The sequence below is a fragment of the Pipistrellus kuhlii genome, unplaced genomic scaffold (assembly GCF_014108245.1).
Source record: "Pipistrellus kuhlii isolate mPipKuh1 unplaced genomic scaffold, mPipKuh1.p scaffold_m20_p_13, whole genome shotgun sequence".
Classification (NCBI taxonomy): Eukaryota; Metazoa; Chordata; class Mammalia; order Chiroptera; family Vespertilionidae; genus Pipistrellus; species Pipistrellus kuhlii.
The window spans coordinates 9,972,780-9,999,499 of NW_023425438.1; the positions used below are offsets into that span (position 1 = coordinate 9,972,780).

Sequence of the window (26,720 nt, forward strand, 5' to 3'; positions counted from 1 at the left end):
CTATTCTATTAGCTTCCAATCTTTTCACACTAGTCCATTTTCTACATGTAAATCAGATCATCTTTGTACTCTCCTGCTCTTTGAAGGGATCTTTTACCTTTACATGATTCTTTGCAACATCTTGCATAGAATATTTGTTTATTGAGTTATGCAGATCTTTCAAATGTTGACATTTATTATTCAGTGTCAAAAAAAATCACATTTGTTCATGTTACCACCAGTTTCATCAGAAAAATCTTCGAACTCTTGGGAAACTGTCAACTTCACAGGGATGGAAGTTTTGCAGAAGTCTAATTTTCACTTAAAAGCTTCAATTTTATCATTGGCAACAAACATGTCAAATTTTTTCTTTGAAATGGCAAGCTCATTTTGATCATCTTCTTAGAAAATTTCTGCCAACTATCTAAATTGAAATAATCATAATTTGTCTAGCTCACAACTCAGTCACACTAATGCTTTTCCCTGAGACATACTCTGTATGCAGCAGCAGTGCTTTAAGCATGTAGCATCACAAATTAAATGTATTTTTTCATACAGAATATTTTTATAAAATTATATTCAAATTTCAAGACTTAATGAAATTAAGTGAAACTGGCCTTAAGAAAAAATCCCACAACCATCGCACCAAAAAAATTAAGATACCTAGGAATAAACTTAACCAAGGAGGTAAAAGACCTATACGCAGAAAACTACAGGACACTGGAAAAAGAGATAGAGGAAGATGTAAACAGATGGAAGAACATATGTTCATGGATCGGTAAAATCTACATAATTAAAAAGTCCATACTACCCAAAGCAATCTATAGATTCAATGCACTCCCCATTAAAATACCAACAGCATATTTCACAGACCTAGAAAGAACTCTCCAAAAATTTATCTGGAATAAAAAAAGACCCCAAATAGCCACAGCAATCCTGAGAAAGAAGAATAAAGTAGGAGGGATCTCAATGCCAGATTTCAAGCTGTATTACAAAGCCACTGTTCTCAAAACAGCCTGGTTCTTACATAAGAACAGACATATAGACATGTGGAATAGAATTGAAAATCCAGATATCAACCTAAGCCACTATGCTCAATTAATATTTGACAAAGGAGGCATGAACATACAATGGAGTCAAGGCAGTCTCTTCAATAAATGGTGTTGGGAAAATTGGACAATACATGCAACAACAAAAAAATGAAACTAGTTCACCAACTTACAAAAATAAACTCAAAATGGATACAGGACTTAAATATAAGATGGGAAACCATAAAAATAATAGAGGCATCCACAGGCAGCAAAATCTCAGACATAACCTAAAGAACTTCACTGATACTACTCCTAGGTCAATAGATGCTAAAGAGAAAATAAAATAAACAAATTTAAAAAGCTTTTTTACAGCAAAAGAAACCATCAACAAAACAACAAGAAAGCCCACTGTATGGGAGAACATATTTGCAAATGTTATCACTGATAAAGGTTTAACCTCCACCATCTACAGGCAACTTATACAACTTAATAAAAGGAAGATAAATGATCCAATAAAAAAATGGGCAATGGACCTAAATAGAATCTTTTTGAAAGAAGGCAGAAGGAAGGCCAAGAGACACCTGAAAACATGCTCAAAGTCACTATTTATCCGACAGATGGAAATCAAAACAACAATGCAGTACCATCTCACACCTCTCAGAATGGCTATCATCAACAAATCAACAAACGACAAATGTTGGCGAGGTTGCAGAGAAAAAGGAACTCTCATGCACCGCTGGTGGGAATTCAGACTGGTGCAGCCACTGGAGAACAGTATGGAGTTGCCTCAAAAAACTAAAAATGGAATTCCCATTTGACCCAGTAATCCTACTCCTAGGAATATATCCTAAGAAACTGGAAACACCAATCAGAAAAGATATATGCACCCCTATATTCATAGCAGCACAATTGCAGCTAAGATTTGGAAACAGCCTAGGTGCCCATCAACAGATGACTGGATCAGAAAATTATGGTACATCTACACAATGGAATACTATGCTGCCATCAAAAAGAAGGAATTCTTATCATTTGCAGCAACCTGGATGGAATTGGAGAACATCATGCTGAGTGAAATATTAATAATTAATGTCGTTTTCTAATACTTTTTAAAATCGAATTTATTTAAACAATACAACAAAATTTAATCAACAGTATAGTTGCCGTTGTTTTCTACTACTTGTGCCCAACGCTCAGGAAGCATTTTAATCCCTCTGTTGTAAAATTCTTGTGATTTTGATGCAAAAAATTCGGTCAATGCATTTTTGAGGCATTCTTCATTATTAAATTTTTTTCCAAGAAGAAAGTTTTGCAAAGAACGAAACAAATGGTAATCGGAAGGGGCAATATCAGGAGAATATGCAGGTTGAGGGAGAACTTCCCATTCCAACTGGCGCAGTTTTTCAGCAGTGATTCTTGCAGTATGCGGTCGTGCGTTATCGTGGTGAAGAATTACGCCCTTCCGATTAATCAGCGCGGATTCTTTTTCTCTTAAAGCTTGGGCTAACCTTTCCAATTGGGCACTATACAACTTAATAAAAGGAAGATAAATGATCCAGTAAAAAAATGGGCAATGGACCTAAATAGAATCTTTTTGAAAGAAGGCAGAAGGAAGGCCAAACCACTTGTAATGGTTTGGTTAGATGGTAAAAATTCATAATGAAGAATTCCTTTAAAATTCCACCAAACACATAACATCACTTTTTTCGCATGCAAGTCAGGTTTTGGCGTGGGCTGCGGAGCCTCATTTTTGTCCAACCATTGAGGCCGCCTTTTCAAATTAACATACAGCACCCATTTTTCATCTCCGGTAACAATTTGCTACAAAAACGGCAAACGGTTTTGACGAGAGAGGAGCGAACTGCAAATTGTGACTCTTTGATTATGGTTGTTGTCGTGTCAACTCATGAGGAACCCATTTTCCAAACTTTTGGACTTTGCCAAGTGCACGCAATTGGTTGGAAATTGTTTTTTGTGAACAATTTAAAGTTGTCGCAAGCTCTTGTTGGGTAATTTGAGGATTTTGCACCAAAAGAGCTTGAAGAGCTTCTTGATCAAAATTGGACACACGGCCTCGACCACTCTTGTCATCTAACAAAAAATTTCCCTCGCGAAATTTCTCAAACCAACGCTGGCATTTTCTGGCGCTAACTGCATCTTGACCAAGAGCACTACAGATGTTTTTTGCAGCCTCACTTGCTTTTCTTCCTAATTGGAACTCGTAAAGCATGCAGTGCCGAATATGCTCTTCATCCGCCATCTTCTTAGCCCTAGTTTTGCAACAAAAACCAAACCAAACACAAACTTTTTCAAGCAAAACTTGTTAATTGCACTTCACACGTTCTGTAGATACCACGTGTTTGAAGGTTATGTCAATACAAGTCAACGCCAAGCAAGATTTTAAACGAATGTTAAAAACGACATTAATTATTACTAGACCCGATAAGCCAGTCAGTGAGAGAAAAATACATGATTTTACTCATTTATGGATAATAAAGAACATTATAAACTGATGAATAAAAAGATAGATACAGAGGAAGTAAAGCATCAAACAGAATGTCAAATTACAGCGGGAAGGTTAGGGAGATCTGGGGGAGATACGAGATCAACCGACGGACTTGTATCCATGCGTATAAGCATAACCAATGGATGCAAAACACGGGGGTAAGGGCATGTATGGAAGTGGGGTGAGTGAGCAGTGGTAAGATATGTACATGTATAATACCTTAATAAAAAAATGAAAAGAAAAATAAAGAAAAACCCCACAAAACTTGGTGTGGGTGAAGAACATATGACTCCTAGTATATTTTGGTTCCATTACCTCGATTGTAATTCTGTTGTGCCATCCGTTTAGCCAGCCTCACTTTTTAGTGCAGATGTCATCTCAGTGAAGAAGGCACACAGCTTCCTTGTATTATCATGAAAATGGTTTTGATTTTAAAGGTTCACCCTTTGAGCACTGCTGTGATGCAGGGGGATTGGATTTAGGTTGTGGGTAAGGTCTATGGATTAGGTCAAGGGGAAGGTGTCTCTGAGGAAATGTTTTTTAAGTCAAGCAAAAGCAATGTGTGAAGGCTTTGAAGTAGGCTAGGTGTTTGTGTCATCAAGGAACTTGAGGAAGACCAGGGTACATAAAGTATTGTGATCAAAGGGAAGAGTAATACAGAAAGGGGCCAGTTTCTGTGAGACTTTAGAACGAACCCATTTTAAGGATTTTATATTTTACTAGTATCCTCTGGCCATGGAAAGACTTTTTTTTTTTTTTTAAACAGGAGAGTGATAGGATCCAATTTATGTTTCAAAAATAGCACTCTGGCTGACTGTTAAAAGAAATTTAAAAAATGATACGTTTAGTTAAGTTATTTTCATATTTATAGTTACAAAGTCTTTTCCTTTTACTAAAACTTTAATTACAAATAAACTTAGGACATACTTAGTAACATGATTCAGATCTTTCAGAAAGTCTTGCATGGCAGAAAAAGAACAAAAAGGAATCTTATTTGGGGTCACACGACATTTTATTTTTTAGCTAAAATATCTGCACTTGCCATGAAACACGTTTCAAAAATTACTTGTGTTACATTATTTAGAATAAGTAGATGAATATTTATGAGGGCAGTCACTCAGGTAACATATATTTCGTGCACAGATGGCACTCATAGAAAGTTACTCCATAAAGTCAGTTCTCTGGAGGTACTGTATGTGAACGACATGTATTTCTCAGAGAATACTTACCGATTCCCCTCACCCCCCACTTTTTCACATTGCTATTAATGCAGTACTCCTTTCTCTCCAAAATATTTATATGGCCTCATTGTTCCTGGATCTTGCAATCTAGCAAGAAAAAAAAATTGCATTATCTTTTTACTTACCCTATTAATATTCTTTTTTGTTAGCAGATGGCTAACAGAAACCCATTTTGCAATTACTACCCGTTTATTGTGCATTCTTTTTTTTTCTTCAATGATACCTAGTCTCTTTTTGTTTGTTTCTGGATATATCACTTTTAAGGGCTTTATGTTGATGGAACCTCAGCCTCCTTTTTTCCCTATTATAATCTCTCTTAACCAAATGTGGAACTCCACATTAGGGTGAGTTTCTGCTAAACAGGAAAGAAGCTGTTGGGTACACAGTTGGTTAATTCAGACTGGAATCAGTTCTTCCCCCAGCAGTCTTAATCTTTTCAGCGGATGGGGGTCTGACAGAAAGGCAAACAAGGTGAGGAGTCAGTTTCAGAGGAGCAGTTAGGCTTTCCCAGCTGACCTTGGGTCTTTTGGCCACTGTGAGAACCTTATTACACTTACTTATGAAATGTATTTATACCTTAAGTTTAGATTGATATTTTGAAAGTCTTTTCATATTTTAATTATCCTGGATTTCCCAGGAGTGTTCTGATTTTAAATATTCTGTCCCTCTCCTCTCTCTTTTCATTGAAATGTATTCCTCAAACTTAAAAATGCCCTTTTTTCATATTTGATTCTTGTTCATATAAATACTGTCTTTAGGTAAGTCACTGAAATATTCAGTTATCATTGTCTATGTTGAACATTAGCTGTTAAGAAAATCATGGTGATATTTATGTGCTGTTAAGATAGAAGAACATAGTGGTATTTCTTTTCTTCAATTAGGAATTAATAGATTTGATCTTTTTTTTTTTTTCTGAAATGGTTAATGAGTTGATCGTAATGGTGATGACAAGAAGCATTATCAGTGGGGGCATTCTTTGGCCTGCAAGTTTTTGACATGAAATAACAAGCTTCTATGTCATTCATTGTCTATTAATTGAGCAATGAGTAGTCCTTAATTTTCTAGGTATTTAGGCAATTATATATTCCCTTCTTTCTCAGAATTTTTTTTTTTTTTTTTTTTTTTTTTGTCTCTAAGTTTGCGTGTGAATGTGGGGTGTTTTTATAAGTTTTGTTCTTATGATTCTAGGAGAAAAGAGAAAAAGGATAGTTTTGGAATTTAGATTGTAGGGATGTTGGAAATAAAATGTAAGGAAGTTAATTTTACTCCTGATGTCAAGATAAAAGGATTGTAAAGACTTAGTTACATTTTAGCACATTTCTTTTCTTTAGCCTACAGTGCAAATAACACATAATCAAGTTTCTTTGTTTTCGAGAATGACTTCTACTGAAATGGAAACAGAGAAAGCTCATTATGCAGAATTCTCAACAAGATGTCCTTTTTCTCTCTCCCATGGAAGTCGTGAAAATAGCTTCATCAAAATGCTTCTTTGTAATGATATTTTTCATGAGTTTTTAGAATCTATACTATTATGTATTTTTAATAAAACTGTGGTAGACCTTAGAAGGCAAATTTAGAATGTGTTAGAATTTTGAGATTTTAGTTAATAGTTGAAATGTTTAAAATTCAGTTACTGATTGAAAACTTTCTAGCCTTTGTGAATACAGAGGTGATTTTAAGCATAACAGGTTGGTTTACTGTGGAAAATTAGTAACTGGTATTTCCAGGTGTTGAAGGCCTTTCAACAATAACAACAAAAATAAATAAATAAAGGCCTTCCAACAAAAAGACAAAGAAATGAGCTTAATTAACGGAGGAGCAGATCATTCGTAGGTATATCAGTTTGCTAGGGCTGCCATAACAACATACACAAACTAGGCAGCTGAAACCACAGTTGTTTATTCACCCAAGTTCTGGAGGCTGGAAGTTTGAGATCGAGGTCCTGGCAGGGTGGTTCTCCTGAGGCCTTCTCCTTGGCTTGCAGATGGGTGCCCTCTTGACAGCTCTCCATGTGGTCACCTCTCTGCCTGTGTCGCCCTGCTGTCTCTTCCTCTTCTTATAAGGACACCAGTCATTCTTGAGTCAAGCCTCCCCCTAATGGCTTTATTTTAACTTAATAACCCCTTAAATACCTTATTTTCAAATACAGCTACATGCTGAGGTACTTGAGGGTGAGATTTCAACACACGAATTTTAGGGAAACACAATTTAGTGCCTAAGAGTAGGCAATGAAACCAATTAACGCAAACAGTACTACATGTAATTTAAAAAATTTATTCATTTTTTACCCTTTTATTTTATAAGGTTTGTGTAGAAATGCAATTGATCTGTGATTTTTGTTATGTATCTCCTAGCCGGAGAATTTTCATCCTTGGGCCTTCTCATCATGTGCCCCTCTCTCGATGTGCACTTTCCAGTGTGGATATTTACAGAACACCTCTGTATGACCTTCGTATTGACCAAAAGAGTAAGTATATAGAAATCATAAAGCTTTTAAACAGCTTTTAATTTACTTGGGCATTATTTTAAGTATAGGATGTATAAAGTAAAACTTACTGACTTTGAATAGTAGTTTTGGAAGGTGGGAGAGCATAATTTAAAAAATACACAATAGTATAGAAAATAGTGTTACAAATACTCATCATTCAAAATTTACTCAGAATTTCCCCCTCATCTGAACTCAGTTTATATTTCCACTAGTAACTACCTTTATGGACTTGATATGTATCTTTACAGTTCATCAAATTATATTTTAAGTATGTTGAGTGCTTATTTCAAGAAATTTTACAAAATATACGAATGTAGAGGGAAAGAAACCATTCACAAAGGAAAATGATCACCTCTTTTTCCCCCAGGTATTTAGTCCTAAATTTCTATAATTTGGGATTTTAAGTGTCCTGGAGTATTAGCAATTTGTTAAAATATATCTTATTAATAAAGCTGAAATATTGCTAGCCATACTCCCAAGGTTTTTAGGGGACATACTTTATTTTTAAAACTTTGTTGTGGCATTCAGAAAATTTTGGTTTTGGATAGCCTGCCAAAGAAGGAATGGAATATTTTTAATCAGATATATTTTGATATTGGTAAACCCTTTTTTTCTGATGTAGTTATAAAAATGTTAGTTCAGGCCCTAGCTGGGTAGTGCATCAGCCTATGGACTGAAGGGTCCCTGTTTCGATTCTGGACAAGCACACATGCCCAGACTGTGGGCTCAGTCCCCAGTAGGAAGCATGCAGGAGGCAGCCAATCAATGATTCTCTCTCATTATTGATGTCTCCCTCTTTCTCTCCTGCTCCCTCCCTCCCCCCTTCCTCTCTGAAATCAATAATAAAAAAAAAAAAAGTTGGTTCAGTTCTATGATAAGACAAAAACACTCATATTATTTTTTACATATTAATTAAATTTCGTTTCTTGCTATAAAATATTCAGTGTTAAATATAATTCATCAGAAAGTTCTGAATTACTAGATCATTTTAATATTATTTATGGGATGATACTGTGGTAAATTTATGTTCTGATTTATGCCATAAGCTTTATTTTTAATTTTGAGGAAAATAGCATTTTTTGTGGGAATTTTCTGTTCTTAACTATGGCCAGAACCTGAGGTGTGAAATAATAATCCTATACATTTTATTAAAAAACAAGGCAAAGCACAAAAACTATATTTTTAACTTTGTAAGTAAGTAGACCAGTGATTTTTCCGTATTTCGGTAGGAGTTCTAATCAGTTATGCTCTTATTAGCATGTACTGATTAAAGTTGAGGAAAGGCTTTTACCTGGAGGTGATTTTTGTTATAATGAAAGGAACTGATGAAAATTTAAATAATTACTTATATAACTATGTATCATAGAAATGCTGAGTAAGTTATTACTATATTATTGTTTTGTCTGATATGTAAAAAGCAAGCCTCTTCTTTTTTAAAAACAAAAATAGAGGGGGCGAAAAATGAAGATTATTATGTGGTGCTTTTATCTCTTGCCAAAGCATGTAGTTTTGTATTACTGGGTGGAGTCTCACAGGATAAGGATATACATTAATGTATTTGTTTTACTATATTTTGATATCTCTTTAGTTTACGGAGAACTATGGAAGACAGGAATGTTTGAACGCATGTCTCTGCAGACAGATGAAGATGAACACAGTATTGAAATGCATTTGCCTTATACAGCTAAAGCCATGGAAAGGTATATTGATTAATATAAGAAATCCCAAAGAAATCATAGGTATTAATTTCTTTGGAATTATTTTAACTACGGTAAGATAATCATTAGGATAAAGAGATTAAAAATGTTGGGTGGGGCTTAAAACAATATACATGTATTCTGACACAGTTCTGGAAAATATTTTTTTATTTGAAATGAGATAAATATTTGAGTTTGGATTTTCTTAATGTGGATTGAAGTTGGCTTTTGAATAGTTTGCCTCTGAAAGCTGAACATGTGAATGAATTATTTGTTTTATTAGGGGGAAATATAACCCTGCCACACCTTTCCCCCCGCCCCCCCCCAGTGGGGGTGGGTGTGGGTGTGGGTGTGTGGGTGTGTATTTATTGGTTTGCCTGTTATTTGACTCATTAGGTAGTTATTTATCTTAAAATAGCAATTGTATTCTTTTATGGTATGATACAATAAGTAATAACCTTTTAGATAGGGGATCAATATTGGAGGTCATTTATTTCAGTTTTAACAAAGTACATGAATCTCTTTCATAATATGCTTGTTAGATTATTATTTGGTGTCTGCTAAAGGTCTCCCAGTGATAGGGTATTCAGTAGACTATCAATAGGTTGAGTATAGGGACAATTTTTAATTTGTTCTCCACTTACATCTCAGTATCTAACACAATGCCAGTCATATACAGTCATTAATTTATCTTGGTATGGTGAAATACTTTTGTTTTAAGAGCTTTCTTTTAGGTCAGCATTCAAAAAAAAAAAAAAGTCTTCCTTTTGTAGGTCCCATTTCTCTCATTTTCAACTATTTCTTTATATGGACTTAATATTCCACATATAGTTTGACTAGTTTTAAATATGGTGAGATTTTTCCTTCTTGGTATGCCATCACTGTATTCTCTTAGTAAAATTTATGGTGCAGTTTAGGTTCTCAGTAAATATTTGTTAGTTAATTGCATTTTTGATGTTTGAGATTACATTAACGTTTTTTTGTACTGTGGTCAGCCAAAACTCAAGGTTTTTCATATTGTTAAACTAGATTATTTTATCCTCTTATACCGTTGTGGTTGGTTTCTTTTTAACTATAGTTAAAAAGAAACCAACCACAATGGTGTGTGTGTATATATATATATATATATATATATATATATCCTCAATGGTGTGTGTGTGTGTGTGTGTGTGTGTGTGTGTGTATATATATATATATATATATCCTCAATTACTTATGTGTAGTTTTGTCTCGTTGGTTTTAGTCCATTATTGCAGTCTTTCTGGATCATTTCCATGCTTAATTTTGTTATCAAAGTATTGTTTACTTCTTATGTTACTGAGAATCTGTTCACAAGGATAACTCTGAGGACCTTCATAAATCTGGAGAAGTTTCTAAAAACAATTGTGATGTTAAATTATAAGCAGTTTAATTTTAGGTTAATTGTGTTTTAATATATTATAACTCTTGCCGGGACCAGTTTGGCTCAGTGGATAGAGCGTCGGCCTGCGGATTGAAAGGTCCCGGGTTCGATTCTGGTCAAGGGCATGTACCTTGGTTGCGGGCACATCACCAGTAGGGGTTGTGCAAGAGGCAGCTGATGGATGATTCTCTCTCATCGATGTTTCTAACTCTCTATCCCTCTCTCTTCCTCTCTGTGAAAAATCAATAAAATATATTTTAAAAAAAATATATTATAACTCTTCAGAAATTGTTAAAGCAATATGTGATGTTTATTTCTTAGAATCCTGTGGGCAAACAGGCTGGCAAGGGAGGGCAGTTAGGGTTGATTGGGCCAGCAGGGGAGGGCAGTTAGGGGTGACCAAACTGGCAGGGGATGGCAATTTAAGGGCAATCAGGCTGGCAGGGGAGCAGTTAGGCGTTGATCAGGCTGTCAGGTCACTAGGGGTGATCAGATTGGCAGGCAGAAGCGGTTAGGGGTAACCAAGCAGGCAGGCAGGCGAGTGTTTGTGACAGGGATGTCTGACTGCCTGTACTGGGATTGGGCCTAAGCGGGCAGTTGTGGGCTGAGGGACACACCCTCCCATGCACGAATTTTGTGCACCGGGCCTCTAGTTTTTAATAATTTAAACAATAATTTTAGTTATCATTGACAGCCAGCTTACCTTATTCCCCCTGTTCTCTCTCCCCAGTTCTTTAGCCTGGTGTTTTCTAAATCTTTTTAGTCTGTTCTTTCTCACACTGAAAGTATTCTGCATAAAGTCTGGATATATTTTACTGTGGTCTGAAAGTAAATTTGATTGAGGAAAAAATGAGAGAAACTTTTTATAGGGCTCCCTAAAATGCTTCTCATTATGATTCCTTTATTTCATTTTGCCTTTAACACCTGTTCCAAGAGTTCTACAGCCAGCCTCACATTTGAAGACTCACTAGACCAGTTCACAGTTATATCCTGACTATGGTTTATTAGAAAAGATATACCAGCAAGGGAAAAAGTCAGAATTAAGCAGAATCTGGAGGAGGCCAGGTGCAGGCTTCCAAAGTTCCTGCCTTTCATAGGGGTGGGCTGAATGGCATGTGCTTTCTCCCGCGGTGTAACATGTATATAATGTTTCTGGCCAGGCAAGCTGCTTTTAAGATTTATTTATTTATTTATTTATTTATTTATTTATTTATTTATTTAAAATCAATCTTTATTGTTCATATTGTTACAAAGGTTCCTCATTTCTTCCCCCCTCCACCAGGTTCCCACCCCACCCTCCGCCCCCTCCCCATCCCCATTGTCCTCATTTATAGGTGCAGTTTATGTTCAGTCTCTTCCTCCCTCCCTTTCCCCGATAGTAAATCCCTTTTCAGATAGTAAATCAGTTACTTAGCATTTTCTCATATCAATAATACCACCACATGCCCAAATGATACATTTCTCACAAAAGACATTTCCAAATAGGTCAACCAGCCTCATCCAGGCCCCACCCAAGGCACTCACAGATCAACACCCCAGCCCTATACTAACTCAACACATTCAGATCTAAGCCTTCATCACTTGATTCAGCAGACCCTCATGTACCCACAAAAGTTTCCAGCCATGTCTGAGAGGCAGCCGTGGGGCAGGGGCAGGAGAGAAGCGAGCTGTTCCGGGCCTGGCTGCTTCGGGCCTGGCCTCTGTTGCTCTGGTTCGTTCCACAACCAGCTGCTCCGGGTCTGGTCACCGCCGCTCCTGACCTAGTTGCTCTGGACCTGGCTGCTGCTGCTCCGGGCCTGGCCACACCCGACCCGGCTGCTCTGGGCCCGGCTGCTCTGGGCCCGGCTTCTCCGCGCCTGGCCGCTCCCAGCCTGGCAGCTGCTGCTCCGGGCCTGGCCGTTCCCAGCCTGGCAACCGCTGCTTTGGGCCTGGCCGCACCAGACCTGGCTGCTCCGGGTCTGGCCGCTCCCAGCCTGGCAGCTGCTGCTCCGGGCCTGGTCGCATCAGACCCGGCTGCTCCGGGCCTGGCAGCTCCCAGCCTGGCAGCCGCTGCTCCGGGCCTGGCTGCATCAGACCCGGCTGCTCTGGGCCCGGCTGCCCCGGGCCCGGCCGTTCCGAGTCTGGCCACTCCCAGCCTGGATGCTCCGGGCTTGGCTACTGCTGTTCTGGACCTGGCTGCTCCCAACCTGGCTGCTCTGGGCCCGGCTTCTCCGGGTCTGGCCACTCCGGGTCTGGGTATTCCTGGACTGGCCACCCTGGGCTTGGCTGCCTCCGCCTCAGGCCTGGCTGCCACTGCCCCAGGTCTGGCTGCTCCAGTGCTGGCTGTTGTTGCTCTGGTTCTGGCTGCTGCTTCTCTGGGGCCTGGCCATTGCTGCTCCGGGCCCGGTTGCCATTGCTTTGTGCCTGGGCCCTCTAGGCCTGGCCGCTGCTGTTCCAACATTCTGTCCTTTTTTTTTAAAAAAACGCATTTATGTTGCAATGTTGGCTGGTGAGTTGAGTTCTGACTTACCGTATTTTTCGGACCATAAGACGCACTTTTTTCCCCCCAGAAGTGGGGGGAAAAAGTCCCTGCGTCTTATGGTCCAAATATAGCCTACACATATACTTTAAAAAAAAAGTTTTTTTACTTGCCCGGCTCTGTGTGGTCTCTGTGTGCTTGCCCGGCTCTAAAATGGTTCTAAATGCTGCTGTTTACTTTACAGGGTTGATTACATGTGTTTATGACTGTGATGTTGGGTTTTAATGCACATAAAATATTTTAGGACACTATTTGTTTCAGAATCTTTTTTTCTTCATTTCCCTTCTCTAAGAACTGGTGCGTCTTATGGTCCAGTGCGTCTTATGGTCCGAAAAATACGGTAGCCTTTGATTTTTCAAGATCTTCTTTGTATTCTTTCTTAAGTAATTTTACTATCTTTTGCTCTCACTTGATTTCTTCACATTGAGAACTTCAGTTTCTTCCTCCTTGTCCTGGGAGCTCAGCAGGTTGGCCTGTGGCACCCCTTTGTTCTCCGCGGGCTCCCGCGCTGCTCAAGCCTGTTGCCGGGGTCGGCGCCACCCAGGAAGCAGCCCCCGGCCTTGGCTCTGTTGCCCGTGCTCAGAGGTCGATGGCTCGGAGCACCCCCCCCCCCCCCCCCGGGGGCCCTGTTGCCCGGCTCCCTGCAGGCGCCGGCTGGCTGGTGTCCGGCAGTCCGGCAGGGGCTCCTGCTCCCTGTCGCATTCCTCCAGTCTGGAGCTTTTTTTTTCTCCTTCCCGCTAGGGGAGTCTAGGATCAGAGTCAACAGAGTGTCCTCTGCGCGCAGTGCGTGTGACTCTGGGGGCTCTGCTTTTCGCCACTCCCCTGGGATTCCGCCTCACAGCCCCGTCTCCCCCTGCCCGAGCCTGGGTCCCCAGGGTCTGGTCCAGGACTGGGGTTCAGAGCAGTCCGGACTGAGGCTCAGCGCCGCCGGAGGCTTTGTTTCTTCCGGCTAGGGTAATCCAGCATCAGAGTCAACATTCAGTCCTCTGCGCGCAAAGTGCGTGCGACTCCGCGTGCGACTCCGGGGGCCCTGCTTTTCGCTTCTCGCTTGGGATTCCGCCTCACAGCCCCTTCTCCCCCGCCGGAGCCTGGGTCTCCAGGGTCTGGCTCATAACTAGGGGTCAGCGCTGCCGGTTCGGGCGTTTAGCCCAGGCTGGGGGTTTTATTTCCTTCCTGGTAGGGAACGCCAGGCAGCACCCAGCCCTCTCCTCCTCTCCGGCTGCGACCTCTCCGCGCGCGCGTGCATGCGAGTGCGCAGCATTATCTCTGTACCTTAGGCTTTTTTTCAGCTCCTCTGATTTTCCTTCTGGTTTTCTCTTTCCTTCTTGTTGTAGAATTTTCAGTCAGTCGACTACCTGTAGCTCTGGGCTATGTCCACTCTACATTTTAGTTGTATTCCATTGAAATTGTTGTGTGCTGCTGCGGTTAGGTGTCTACCCGAGCAGCCATCTTGGATCCTCCTCTGCTTTTAAGATTTAAAACCATTCCTGGCTGATGTGGCTCAGTTGGTTAGATGTTGTCCCATGCACCAAGAGGTTGCAGGTTTGATTTCCAGTTAGGGCACGTGCCCCAGTGGCAGGCTCAATCCCCTGTCAGGGGCCTGCAGGAAGCAGCCGATTGATGTCTCTCTTTGTCTCCCTCTCCCTTTCTCTGTACCTTTAAAAAAAAATTAATAACATCTTGTTAAAAAGATTCAAAAACAGGTTTTATTTATTTTTAAATCCAGGTTTTTTTATCGGGAGCTGGTTAAGTAGGCACTCGCTGCCAGTATAACTAAGCACAATTACTGCAATTCCAGACTCCCAGAAGGAAAGCAGGTGTTAGCTATAATGACATTTTTATAAACAATCTAGGCAATCTGGTAGAGTATCCCAAGGGGGTCAAACAGCCTTAATCACATAAGGAACACTAAAAGTCAAGTTCGCAGATGTCACCAAGGACGGTCTTACAAGCAGTCCCTTCTGAAGATTGCACAGCAGACTTGCAGAATTCCGACTCCCCTTTCCCAATTCCAGGCTGCCAGATTGCCATTCCAACTTTTTGATTTTTTTGATTCACTTACACCCCACCCTAACCTTTATTATAGCTTAGGTTGTACTAGGTCTAACGATTTTATTTTTCTTTCTGATTGTGGCCTCGATTAAGGTCTTCAGATATTGGAAATGCCAGAGAAAAGTAAGATGTGTTCTTGAATAGGTCATCTTTAACAAAGGAAAAAGGCTTGTCTTTGGACATAGAAAGAAGTCTGAGATTTTCTACCTCTGTCCAGCTTGAATGACAGCCATAGGAACAGTGCCATTTTCAAATGTGTTCTTATTCTGTGACTTTTATACTTATGGTTATTTGTGTATTTCTGTATATGTCTTGCAGTTAAATATTTTTTATTGTTATTTACTGAGATTTTAGAACAGATAGGGATTTTCTTTGTTTCTGAGTTTTCCTTTTTTATATATGCTTTGAGTATTACCTGCACATCAGTAAAAGATTACTTAGAATTATAGAGCATAGAGAATCCTAGAATATAGCTAAAAAATTTGTTTGTTGTAATGGAACAATTTCAGTTTCTATAACCATGAATAAGATGAATAAAAGTTAGTGTAAGGCATTTATTTATTTATCTATTTATCTATTTAAAAAAAATATATTTTATTGATTTTTTACAGAGAGGAAGAGAGAGGGACAGAGAGCTAGAAACATCGATGAGAGAATCATTGATCAGCTGCCTCCTATGGGGATGTGCCCGCAACCAAAGCACATGCCCTGACCGGAATCGAACCCGGGACCCTTCAGTCCACAGACTGATACTCTATCCACTGAGCCAAACCGATTTTGGCAAGGCATTTATTTTTTATCATCATATGTTTTATCCTTTTTTTCTTCTGTGATTATTTTCTGTCTAAAAGAGGAAAGGAGAATAAATCATATAATCATATTATTGTGGCAACAACTTTAATCACCTTTAGGATTAAGGATAAATTGTCTTCTTCCTGTATCTGTTATGATTTGTTTAATTCTCTGGACTACGGAAATTGGAAGGATTTGTATAAAAAAAAATTCTCATATTAATATTTTTCAGGGGACAAATATCCAAATTAATTCCAGAAGAAGAATAAGCAAATAACTATTTGAATACAGTACGTCATCTAGTTAAAAATGTCATCACTTTTAAGATTTAAATTATGTACCGCTAATTAAATAAAAACACTGGCCACCTCTTTCCCCAGGCATGCTACCTTTTCCCTTTGCTCTCCTAAGTTCCAAGGGCCCGTCTTCTGTCTCTGTAACTTGTTTCCTGAGCCCATTTCCTTTACAGCTCACTTCTACCTCTGTGACTTTCTAAATTAGGGGTGTCGAACTCAATCAGAGAAGGGGCCAAAATCTAAAATCCAGCCTAAATCGCGGGCCGAATGGTTTACTGAACAGTCATAAACTGTCATTGTGATGGAAACGCAGCGGAGTGCAGTGATGACAGCGCGGTGCGGGCCACATTGCAAGGCCTGGCGGACGGATTTGGCCTGCGGGCCTTGTGTTTGACACATGTGTTCTAAATCAACCTTCTCGTATAGCTTGAGTCTTGGCTCTGAATTCTTTTCCAGCCAGAACTCAAGTACCGACGAGGCTGCTGAACTGATGCGGTTGGAAGAGCCCATATACTACTAGGGTTGACATTTTACTTTTCTAACAAGGCAGGGATATCTAGCTCTTCATTTGGAAGCACTTTTTAAGTCTTTATTTAAGTATAGTTATAACTGACATGCAACAAAATGCACTTTTCCAATGTGTACTATTTGGTGAGCATAGACATACTGATCAAGCTGTAAAATGACACATAAAATAAACTTATCTCTCGCCCATATACAGGTTACAGATGTAAGTATGCAAAACAGAGTTTATTCTCTCTTTTTTAAATACGTATTTTATATATTTAAAAATATTTTTATTGACTCTTTCCATGGTCTATACACCTGTTGCCAATTCTCACTGCCAACAGAACTGCCATGTTCGTGGAGTAGAGCAGGGCATGGGGACACTCCTCCTAAGGTGCCAGGCTTCCACTGTTCTTCCTAAGAAATTCAGGTGTTGTTTTTTTTTTTTTTAACGAATAAACTCTAATCTTATTTCTTGCCCTTGGTTGATTTCTAGAGCACGAAATGGTTGTCTTTGACAGTTTATTCAGTTTTATAAATTGTTTTTTGTACTCCTTTACTAGGGAAGACCAACTTCACAAATTGATTCTGAAACCTGGGAATATTATATATCAAAGCCGAATGCTCTTTCTAATTCATCCTTTGGGGGTACAGAGAACAACATATAGTTGTTTAAAAAGGGAAAGAGCAAAGAGAGGTGTATGGATGAATCTTGATTCAAGGCTTAGATTTTTAAGTAGTATGAGCCTTTTACCTTTATAGGTAGATTTGTGAGCTCAAACTAGTTAATTGAATGTTTGGTGGCCCCTGTGGAGGGTAGATATGTGTTGTTTCTGCAGAGTGAGCCAACTGTTGTTGACAAAGTACTTCTCCTATAGTATTCTTCACTTTGTCACCATTTTATGAAATTAGTATTATAATTATGATCATTTTACAGATAAGGACATTTTTGGGTTAGTAATTTAGCCATACTCTCAACATTTGCATGTGATATAGATAATACTTGATCCCATTTCTTCTGACTTACTGTTTTTTATACTCTATATAACTGCTCTCACACCATGTTGTAATTACTTCCCAACTCTTTGATTTTCTTGGTGTATTTATTATGTAGGTGGTACTTGAAGTTAGAACAGAACAGGTCATAATAATCTTCTTGAATTTTTACTAGAGCTCAGTTCTTTTCTTTGAAATGATAATCACTCTTAACTTATTGAAGAGCCCCTGTTCACGCACGCAGTTTTTAAGCAAATTGGTAATAGTCAGAGAAAGAAATACCCCATGGCAGCTTCCTCTGCCAGCTTCCTCTTTTTTTCTTACTCCATAGATGCAGACTCTGTCCAAGAAGCCCCTGCATTGCAGAGGGACTGGAGATCTGTATGATCTGTTTATTTCGCAATTGACAAGGGTAAGGGGGCCTTCATGACGGGGGAGGCGCTTGGTTGCCCTGTATTTAGCTTTATGAAGCTGGAATAACATTTATTTTGGGAATATTTAAACTTAGTATTTTAAAGAATTTTTATGAATTCTATTTGTCCTACATTAGTAAAGTGTCAGACTATTCATATTAAAGAGCATTAATATAATGGTGATCTCCCATCCTCTTAAATCTTGTTCGTTACAAGTCAGACAAGCATGATTTCACGCTTCTTAAACTCCAATCTGGGATCATTTAGAATATAAATAATAATATATGCAATTAAAATTTCACTATAATGAACATTTTAAGAAGTTTTGGATAAATACCTATTTCTATAGCCCATCATAGTTCTTCTTTATTAATTTGCTCTGTTCCTTTTCCATGAACCTGTCAGTCTGTGGAGTGAAAAAGGGATTTGTGGTTATGCTGTAAACACTGTGGGTGGATGTGGTATTTTATTGTTGCTGTTGGAAATGAATACCTACGTCTTTGGAATCTGTGTTCACCCTACATGCCAGTAAAATTGAGTTATATTTCCAGGCTGTCTTGTATCTGTTTATTAGTATAGGTGAAAGTGTAATTGGGGAATCGTATGGGAGCTAATATTAAGTGGTGTAGGTCTCACTTGGCAGGTTTATGGAACAAATGTTAGAAATGGTGGTATTAATAATAGGAAAGGACTAAAATAGGTGAGGAAGAGTTTAATGTTCTTTTAAAGTTGTGGAAGTATTGGGCAGATGATTCCAGCTTTGTGGGGTAGTTGAGAAGACTTGACTTAGTGATGGTCTGATGGGCTTATTTTTATTTTTGAAGATGTTATTCCAACTGGTAGTATTGCACATTTGGTTATCTAAAGAAGTAGTGTACATTTCCGTAATTTAAATAGATATTTTGAGTATTCTGTACCTCATTTTTTATACCTCTCATTTTTAAGTGGTCTTCTTTAAACATTTAATTTATAGATTTTAAGAATTCAACAATATGTGTATTATCTTTACTACTATTAATATGTGTTCTACTTTTTAGTGCAAAGACATTGGAAACTATTTTTATTCTTATACTTCTCAAGTGACTTTTTTTTCTGTTTTCTTTAAGCCATAAGGATGAGTTTACCATTATTCCTGTACTGGTTGGAGCTCTGAGTGAGTCAAAAGAACAGGAATTCGGAAAACTCTTCAGTAAATATCTAGCGGATCCTAGTAATCTCTTTGTGGTTTCTTCTGATTTCTGCCATTGGGGTAAGTTCTAGATTTTAACTTATGATAGCTATTATATACTGTGGTTAAAGGTATCTTTTCATTTTAAGCTCTGATTTTTCAGTTCTTTTATCACTTATCTTGGAAAGTTTTTCCGTTAGCAGCAATGTTTAAAAGTGAATAAAAAGTCTATTGGTCATTTAAAAAGGATCAGATTATAATAGTGGATTATGGATACATTTCCAAAGGCGACTGGTATAATTGGATTCACAATGTGAGGGCATCCTTGCTTAGACACTTACATTAGTGGGAATTGAGATCTTTTAACCCCATTTCCAGGTAGAGTTGTGTGGTAGATGCCTGAAATTGGTGTCTTGGTGGGTAAAACTAATTTTTTTTTTTTTTTTTTTTTTTTTTTTTTTTTAAGAATATAGAAGAGCACTGTGTGTGCTGACAGTCCTTTTTCACATTTCCTGTTTTGTAATTGGTCTTTTTTCTTTATTTTTTTCCTTTGATGCTTAATTTTTGCCCATAATTGCCATCAAGTTAGAACTAACCTCCAATGATTGTAACATGTTGGCTATTAGCACTATGGTCTTCATTGGTAAGGACTCCTATGTGGTTTTGTTATTATTGCCACTTAAAAGAATAAGGAAGCTTCACAGTGAATAGATTATAAAGAAAGTGAGACATTTGTAGATGCCTCTTTTAATAAATGTTGATTTTTCACATTCTTTGGACAACATTTGCTCTCGTTTACTGTTCTAGAATGTCTCTGAATTCTGTTCCTTGTAGGACATCTCTTTGACTCATGTATTCATTGGTTTAAGGGTCCCAGTACCTATTCATCCTTCAGTTATTTCTTCGGTTATAGAGAAAATATAAGGCACAAAACCATAAATTTTAAGGTGAAGTGCTAGAATGGCTAGAAAAACATCCTCAATGAGATATAGGGAGCCCTGGCTTTCCACGTCTTAGCCATCGATTGCCAGTGTTGATTCAACATTTATCTGGCCTATTTAGGCTGGTGTTTTCTTCTCTTATGTTGTGCCATGAGTGGCCTTGAGATTTCAGTTCAAGAGAACCATCCTTCCTAATGGTATAGATAAAGTATTTTTGTTTAAGGAGCTAATTTCTCAACTGGGGATTACTCCTGGGAGGTTTGGAAATGCCTAGAGACATTTTTTGATCATCACAGTTGGGGTGGGGTGGGAGCTGGGGATGCTGTTGACATCTTGTGAAAACAGTTCAGGGAAGCTTCTAAGTAAACATCCTATAATGCACAGGAAAGCTCCCTACATCAAAGAATTATCCTGCCCACAATATTAGTGGTGCTGAGGTTGAAAGCCCTGGTTTAGGGTATGCAGGTAGCTGTACTACTTTACAAACTTCCTCAGAAGCTCTCGGGGTTCTTTAATAACAACTTCCTTTGCCTACCTTTGGCAGAAATTATTTTTTATGGATATATTAGTTACATCTGAGGACTAGATAAATGCTTCAAAAGAATTTCTTGAGAATTCTGAAGTTTAGTAATAGTTGATCTTAAAAAATAAGGGCATATTGAAAAAGGGCTATTTTCCTTTAGTATTGTAACTTTGCATTGGTAAGCATTTTTAAAAATTCCTGAAGCATGTGTTCCCTCCTCCTTCACTTTTAAGGCACTTGTGAATCACGTCACATCACTTTGTGATTTAAATAACTGGTTCTTGTGATACAGTTTTTCAGAGTCTAAGCTCTTCTAGGTTGGCATCATGTGCAACCACAATAAAATGCACATAAACATCTGTGGACACCTTCATGTTTGCTTTTCTCTGATATTCTTTTTACCTCATAATGAATTAAAAAGTAGACAAATCTTACTGCACTACCGTATTTAAGTACAACGTTGAGAGAAAAATGAGTTTTGTTTTATAGTCTACCTAGATTCTTAGAAAATTCTTTAGGTCATTTGATCTTATTTCTTGAAAACTTTGTTATTTAAATTGTAAGATAGGATTTTTCTGGTGATATGTTAGCTATAGAAAGCTAAACAGAGACTAAAATACAGTCATATTTACACCTGGTGGTTAAGTAATAACTTTCCCAGTTGTTTGTTTTTTCAGTGTTACTGTCATTAACTATATTCATTAAGTGCTTACTTTGTGCTTAGGGAGAGCACTGTACTAACTCTAATTAGGAAATTTGATTGACATTTGGGGATAAGTTGAAGGTGTTGCATGGATACTGTTCCAAAACTGATAGTCTCCTTTCTACAATAGTAACAGTAACTGTTATTCTTGTAAAGTAAGATTTATAGCTGGTTATGGGTCAAACTGTCTTAGAAATTGTTAAATATTTCTCAAATTCATGCCTTAGTGTCACTGAGTGTTATAGTCCCACCTCAAAAATTTAGCTTTTCCTCATGAAGGTAATACATAGTGATTTTTTTTTACTTTTTAAAAATATATTATACAGTTTGATTTTACCATGTCAAAGCAATGTTAACAGGAAGCATTGAGTCCCTCAAGTACTTAGGGACTTTAAAAATTTCTTGTTAGGCTCTTAACACATTCCACATTTCTAAGTAGCTGTGTTTTTAAAGAAAAATAACTTAATTGATTATGATACCATTAATAAAATTACTCATAGATAGCAGATTTTTTTGTTTTGTTTTTGTTGAATAATATATTAAAGTACTGGCAGTGACATTTTTCATTTCTAGTCAATGTTTCTTTATATATTGTCTAGCTTCTGTGAAAAATAAAGTGAGAAACTTAGTGATAGAGACAGATGGGACACTTAGATGTAGTTGGAAGAATGTTGCCTTCAATTTTTTTGTTAGCCAGTGTCTATTTACATGAATGACTTCCTTTAAAAAATGTTTAAAAAAATTTGATTTCAAAGAGGAAGGGAGATGGAGAAAGAAATGGAAATATTAATGATGGGAGGGAATAATTGATCGGCTGCCTTCTGCACACCCCCTACTGGGATCAAACCCACAACCAGGCATGTGCCATGACCGAGAATCGAGCCGTAGCCTCCTGGTTCATAGGTCGACTCTCAACCACTGAGCCACGCCGACTGGGTTGACTGCCTTTTTTAAAAGTGTATTTTGCTTTAAAGATGTTGATCTTTCAGATCCCACTTAGCTTTATTCTGACTTGAAAGAGATATATTAGAGAGATAAAAGTATAAAGACTAAAACAGTCCTTAAGTTTTTTTTCCTGGGTGAGATGAGCTAAAGGGGGAGGGAGAACCTGGATTTTGTTGTGCCCCTTCTTTCCACGCCCTCATTTGAATCCTGCTAAAAACCCCTTGCATTTCAGCCCTTGCCTTTTATCTTATTAGCCCAAGAGAATGATGTTTCCCCCGTAATCCTTATAATTTCCCATTCCTTTTTATCTTTTCCTGTTAACTTTCAGGAAGAGTGACTTAAGTGAAAGAACATTTGCTACCAGTATTTGGTTAAATGATGGTGTCTTCATACTTTGTGTACTTACTAAGTTCCACATCCTATAGGATGGCTCCATATAAAGAGAATTTTGCTTGAACCAATTTTAGTTTTATGTAATTAGTAGAATTTTCATAGGTTTCATTTTTACTCATTATATATATATATATATATAGTCAATATTAGTGTTTTTCTAACCTTCCTGAAATTTCTCTTTCCAATTTTATTTATGTATTTATAAATATCTTTTATTGATTTCAGAGAGGAGAGAGAGAGAGAAAGAAACATCAATGATGAGAGAGAATCACTGATTGGTTGCCTCCTGTACATGTCCCACGGTGGATGGAGCTCCAACCTGAGCATATGCTCTGACCAGGAATCGAACCTTGACCTCCCAGTTCATAGGTCGACACTCAACCACTGAGCCATGCTGGTCCGGCATCTATTTCCAAATTTACATTATTACCAGCTTTCATTAACAAAAATTTCAGTTAACTTTAAAGAAGTTTCTAAGTGAAACTGAAACTAACAAAAATTGATTATTTAAAAGTGGATCCATGCTTTAATTTTCCTTTAATGATTATTTTAAATACAAATCACGTTCAGTAGATTTATTTGTTAAATATTACTGATACCATATTATTTTGTTAAAATATGAATAAAGTTTACTTCTGTCACTCTAGCAATGTCTAGTTTTACATCATTTCTTTTTTATATTTGTCTAGGTTTACATAATTTTTTTCATAAATATGTGGCAACTATTAAAAATGGTATTTTCCTAAATATGTATATCTTTATTCAGATTTCTACTTCAATATGTATAAAAAGTGATTATGCATACTCTCTTTTCTTTCTGTTTGCCTCTTGGGTTATGAGGGCATTACTATTTTATAAATATTTAATTTCGTTTGGGTATAAGTTAGCTGATTCCTGAAATCTACCTACTTTGGCTTTGATATTTATACATAACTGATTTCACATATTTAGGTTTTTGATCTTTTACAAGTTTGAGAGAAGGTTAATACTTATACATAATAACTAAGATTTCAGAATGAAAGGACTATAGTATTTTGCTTATAAAAATGATTAGCATCACGCTACTCAGAATATAATTCCTTTGTGAAATACATTTTTTCTTTGATAATGATTTCAGTTATGAATGTCCCCAGTTGTAGGTCCTTTTCTGCCTCACAGATTCTGAGGGTTAACTAAAATATTTAAGACATTTTAATATATAAACATAAAGTGATTAAGTGAATGTATAACAGTATAATTTTTACTGGAAATACGCCTGAAAGTCTCTTATTGACTGATCTTTTGAGGGCTTTTAGATCATCTTTATAAGCTCATTGTTTAATTCTGCAACCCAGTTTATAGTTTAATGTTGAGGTACTTGATACTTTTTTATTTTTTTGTTTCGAAGTACTTAAAAAATAGTATTGATTTTTGTCCCATTCATTGTTCTGTTTGTCCTCATTAGTTGGTTGTTGTGTGTTACACAGACATCCCTGGAGCTTATTCTCCACACTCTGTGAATCCACTCATTAATCACCAGTCACCTTTGGAGATGGGAAAATTACTTACCTGTATTTCTTTTTCTCAGAAAGCGTGCTCTGGAATGGATTCACAAATGAGCTACCCTCCTTCTCTCAAAGAGTAAGGTTTCTGCTTTACAGGATTTTTTTCTTGGGTTATTTTTTTCTCTCATCTTTTGAATTTGAAAAGAACTGAGGGAAGGCACCTGAAGAAACTACTGACATACTCACTAGGGGAGTTGCAAAGCTTGTGCTGTCCTAGGGGCAGTGCCAGTGGCTCTTAAAGCTACAAAGCTCATACTTGGAGTTGAAACGGGGGCTCAAAGAATCCATTTTCCCAGTGTACCTTCTGAAAGGATAAGTTTCAGGTAAGTAATTTTCTCTTACTATGTAATATGCTTTATTCATACTTATAAAAGTACACAAGTCCAGTTCTCCAGGTGGATAGGTATCTGAATTTGTACAGTTTAGGGAGATAAGCTTTATTGATTGTTAGTAGAATTGTAAAAACAAACTATGTCTGCTCATGAGGTATCTACATGAAATAATAATGTAGTATAAGTCAACAATAAACATTTAATTAAAGATACATTTATGATCAGGGTATTGTGCTAGTGTTGCATTGTATTACTTCTTATTAAACACAATCTTGATACACTTATTTTTTAATAATTAGAAACAAAAAATACCTTTTGAACTCAAATTCCAAGAGATGTTTAACTAAAATTGAGTGTATATTAGTACGTGCATGCTCATACATACACATATGCGTGCGCGCACACACACTCATACACATATATCTAGGCTAGGATAATGGCAGTTACTTTATTTTATGTTTTTAATGTTTTTATTGATTTTAGAGAAAGAGGAAGGGAGAAGGAGAGAGAGAAACATGGATCAGCTGCCTTCTGCATGCCCCTTAATGGGCATGTGCTCTGATTGGGAATGGAACCAGGGACATCTCAGTGCATGGAATAGTGCTCAACCAACTAAGCCACACTGACCAGGGCCAGTTATTTACTTTAAATGATATGCCGTCTGTATGTATATTGATCAGAATGAATTGCTGAAATAATTTAAAATATATATATTTTATTGATTTTTTTACAGTGAGGAAAGGAGAGGGATGAGAGAGAAACATCGACCAGCTGCCTCCTGCACACCCCCCACCGGGGATGTGCCCGCAACCAATGTACGTGCCCTTGACCGGAATTGAACCTGGGTTCTTTCAGTCCGCAGACTGACACTCTGTCCACTGAGCCAAACCGGTTTTGGCTGAAATAATTTTTAAATATTTATAGAATTTAACACGTTAAGCACCATGTCAGTTCACAAGTGACTGAAATTGAAAGGAAGTCAAACCAGGTTTGGTGCTTAACGTGTTAAAAAAATTATTATGAGATAGTTTGAACTGTCATAAATAAGAGTTTTTCAATATAGTAACTATATGTAGTGTGGATTTAGCTTCTTCTTTTTTTTTTTTTTTTAATATATTTTATTGATTTTTTACAGAGAGGAAGGGAGAAAGATAGAGAGCTAGAAACGTTGATGAGAGAGAAACATCGACCAGCTGCCTCTTGCACACCCCCTACCGGGGATGTGCCCGCAACCAACGTACATGCCCCTGACCGGAATCGAACCCGGGACCTTTCAGCCCGCAGACGGATGCTCTACCACTGAGCCAAACCGGTTTTGGCTGGATTTAGCTTCTTAACAAATAGATTCTTTAGAACTTATCAAGTATTTCTAATCAGTTCTTCAACTACTAAATGCAAGGTGGCTACTAAAGAGTAGCAAAAATTGGATAGCAAATATTAAACATTGACTCATTGATTTTCTATTTTGTCTTATTATATGTTGATTTAGGACTTTAAAGTTTCAAACATTTTAGTATACGTGCTGCCGAAGCGAGCACTTAAAGTTTCAAACATTTTATATACTGCTCCTTCAGAAGAAGTTTTTAAGTGAAACTTACCTTTAGGATGATAAAATGGACATGACAGTATTTTAAAATATAGTTGTACTTTTCACTTAGGTTTAAGGCAAGTTGGGCCACCTTCTAATATTAGAAACAGTTTCTCTGAACTGGGAAATAAGCAAATCAGACTTCTGAATAGCAAATGGCAGTCACAAAGTCTGTGAACTTTTCTCTGGTCTTCAGTTATGTCCTGGTCACAGGAATTATTGGCTGCTAAAACTAGTAGCTATCTCCAGAAGCAAGAAAAAAGAATGCATTCAGCTTCAAAGAATATTCATCTTGATTTCTTACAAGGATATTACTATAGTGATTTTGAGTCAGAATTTCCTTGTTCTTTCCTTGTGTAAGATTATTCATTTAATTGTTCACTCAAAGATTTTAGGCAGCTTTGTCAAAAGAACTTGAAATTGAAGTGGATGTTTAATACCTCTGATTTGAATCAATAAATTATTATAACAGATTGTAGATTTGTCTTTGAACCTTCTGACAGTCCCTGGCAAAGAGAAAAAAATAGGGTAAATTATATAGTTTTTATTATTAGGTAGAAGAAAATACATAAATTTTTTAAAGACAAAAAAAACTATACTTCCAAATTTTGATAGAAATGTTTGATGAAATATTTTAATATAGGAGTATTGAGTGATGAACCATAACA

The 26,720-nt window shown here is 37.4% G+C and overlaps 1 protein-coding gene across 4 annotated transcripts in view; it reads left to right on the forward strand.

Moving 5' to 3' along the window:
• MEMO1 (mediator of cell motility 1) overlaps nt 1-26,720 on the forward strand; it is a 78,632-nt gene that overhangs the window by 38,514 nt on the left and 13,398 nt on the right. For 2 of the 4 annotated variants that reach the window (XM_036434834.2, XM_036434832.2), the window contains exons 4-6: nt 7,109-7,221; nt 8,831-8,942; nt 19,022-19,164. In XM_036434834.2, coding sequence (XP_036290727.1) covers nt 7,109-7,221; nt 8,831-8,942; nt 19,022-19,164 — 368 coding nt within the window. The remainder of the gene's footprint in view (nt 1-7,108; nt 7,222-8,830; nt 8,943-19,021; nt 19,165-26,720) is intronic. The other 2 variants (XM_036434835.1, XM_036434836.2) reach the window with 1 other exon arrangement.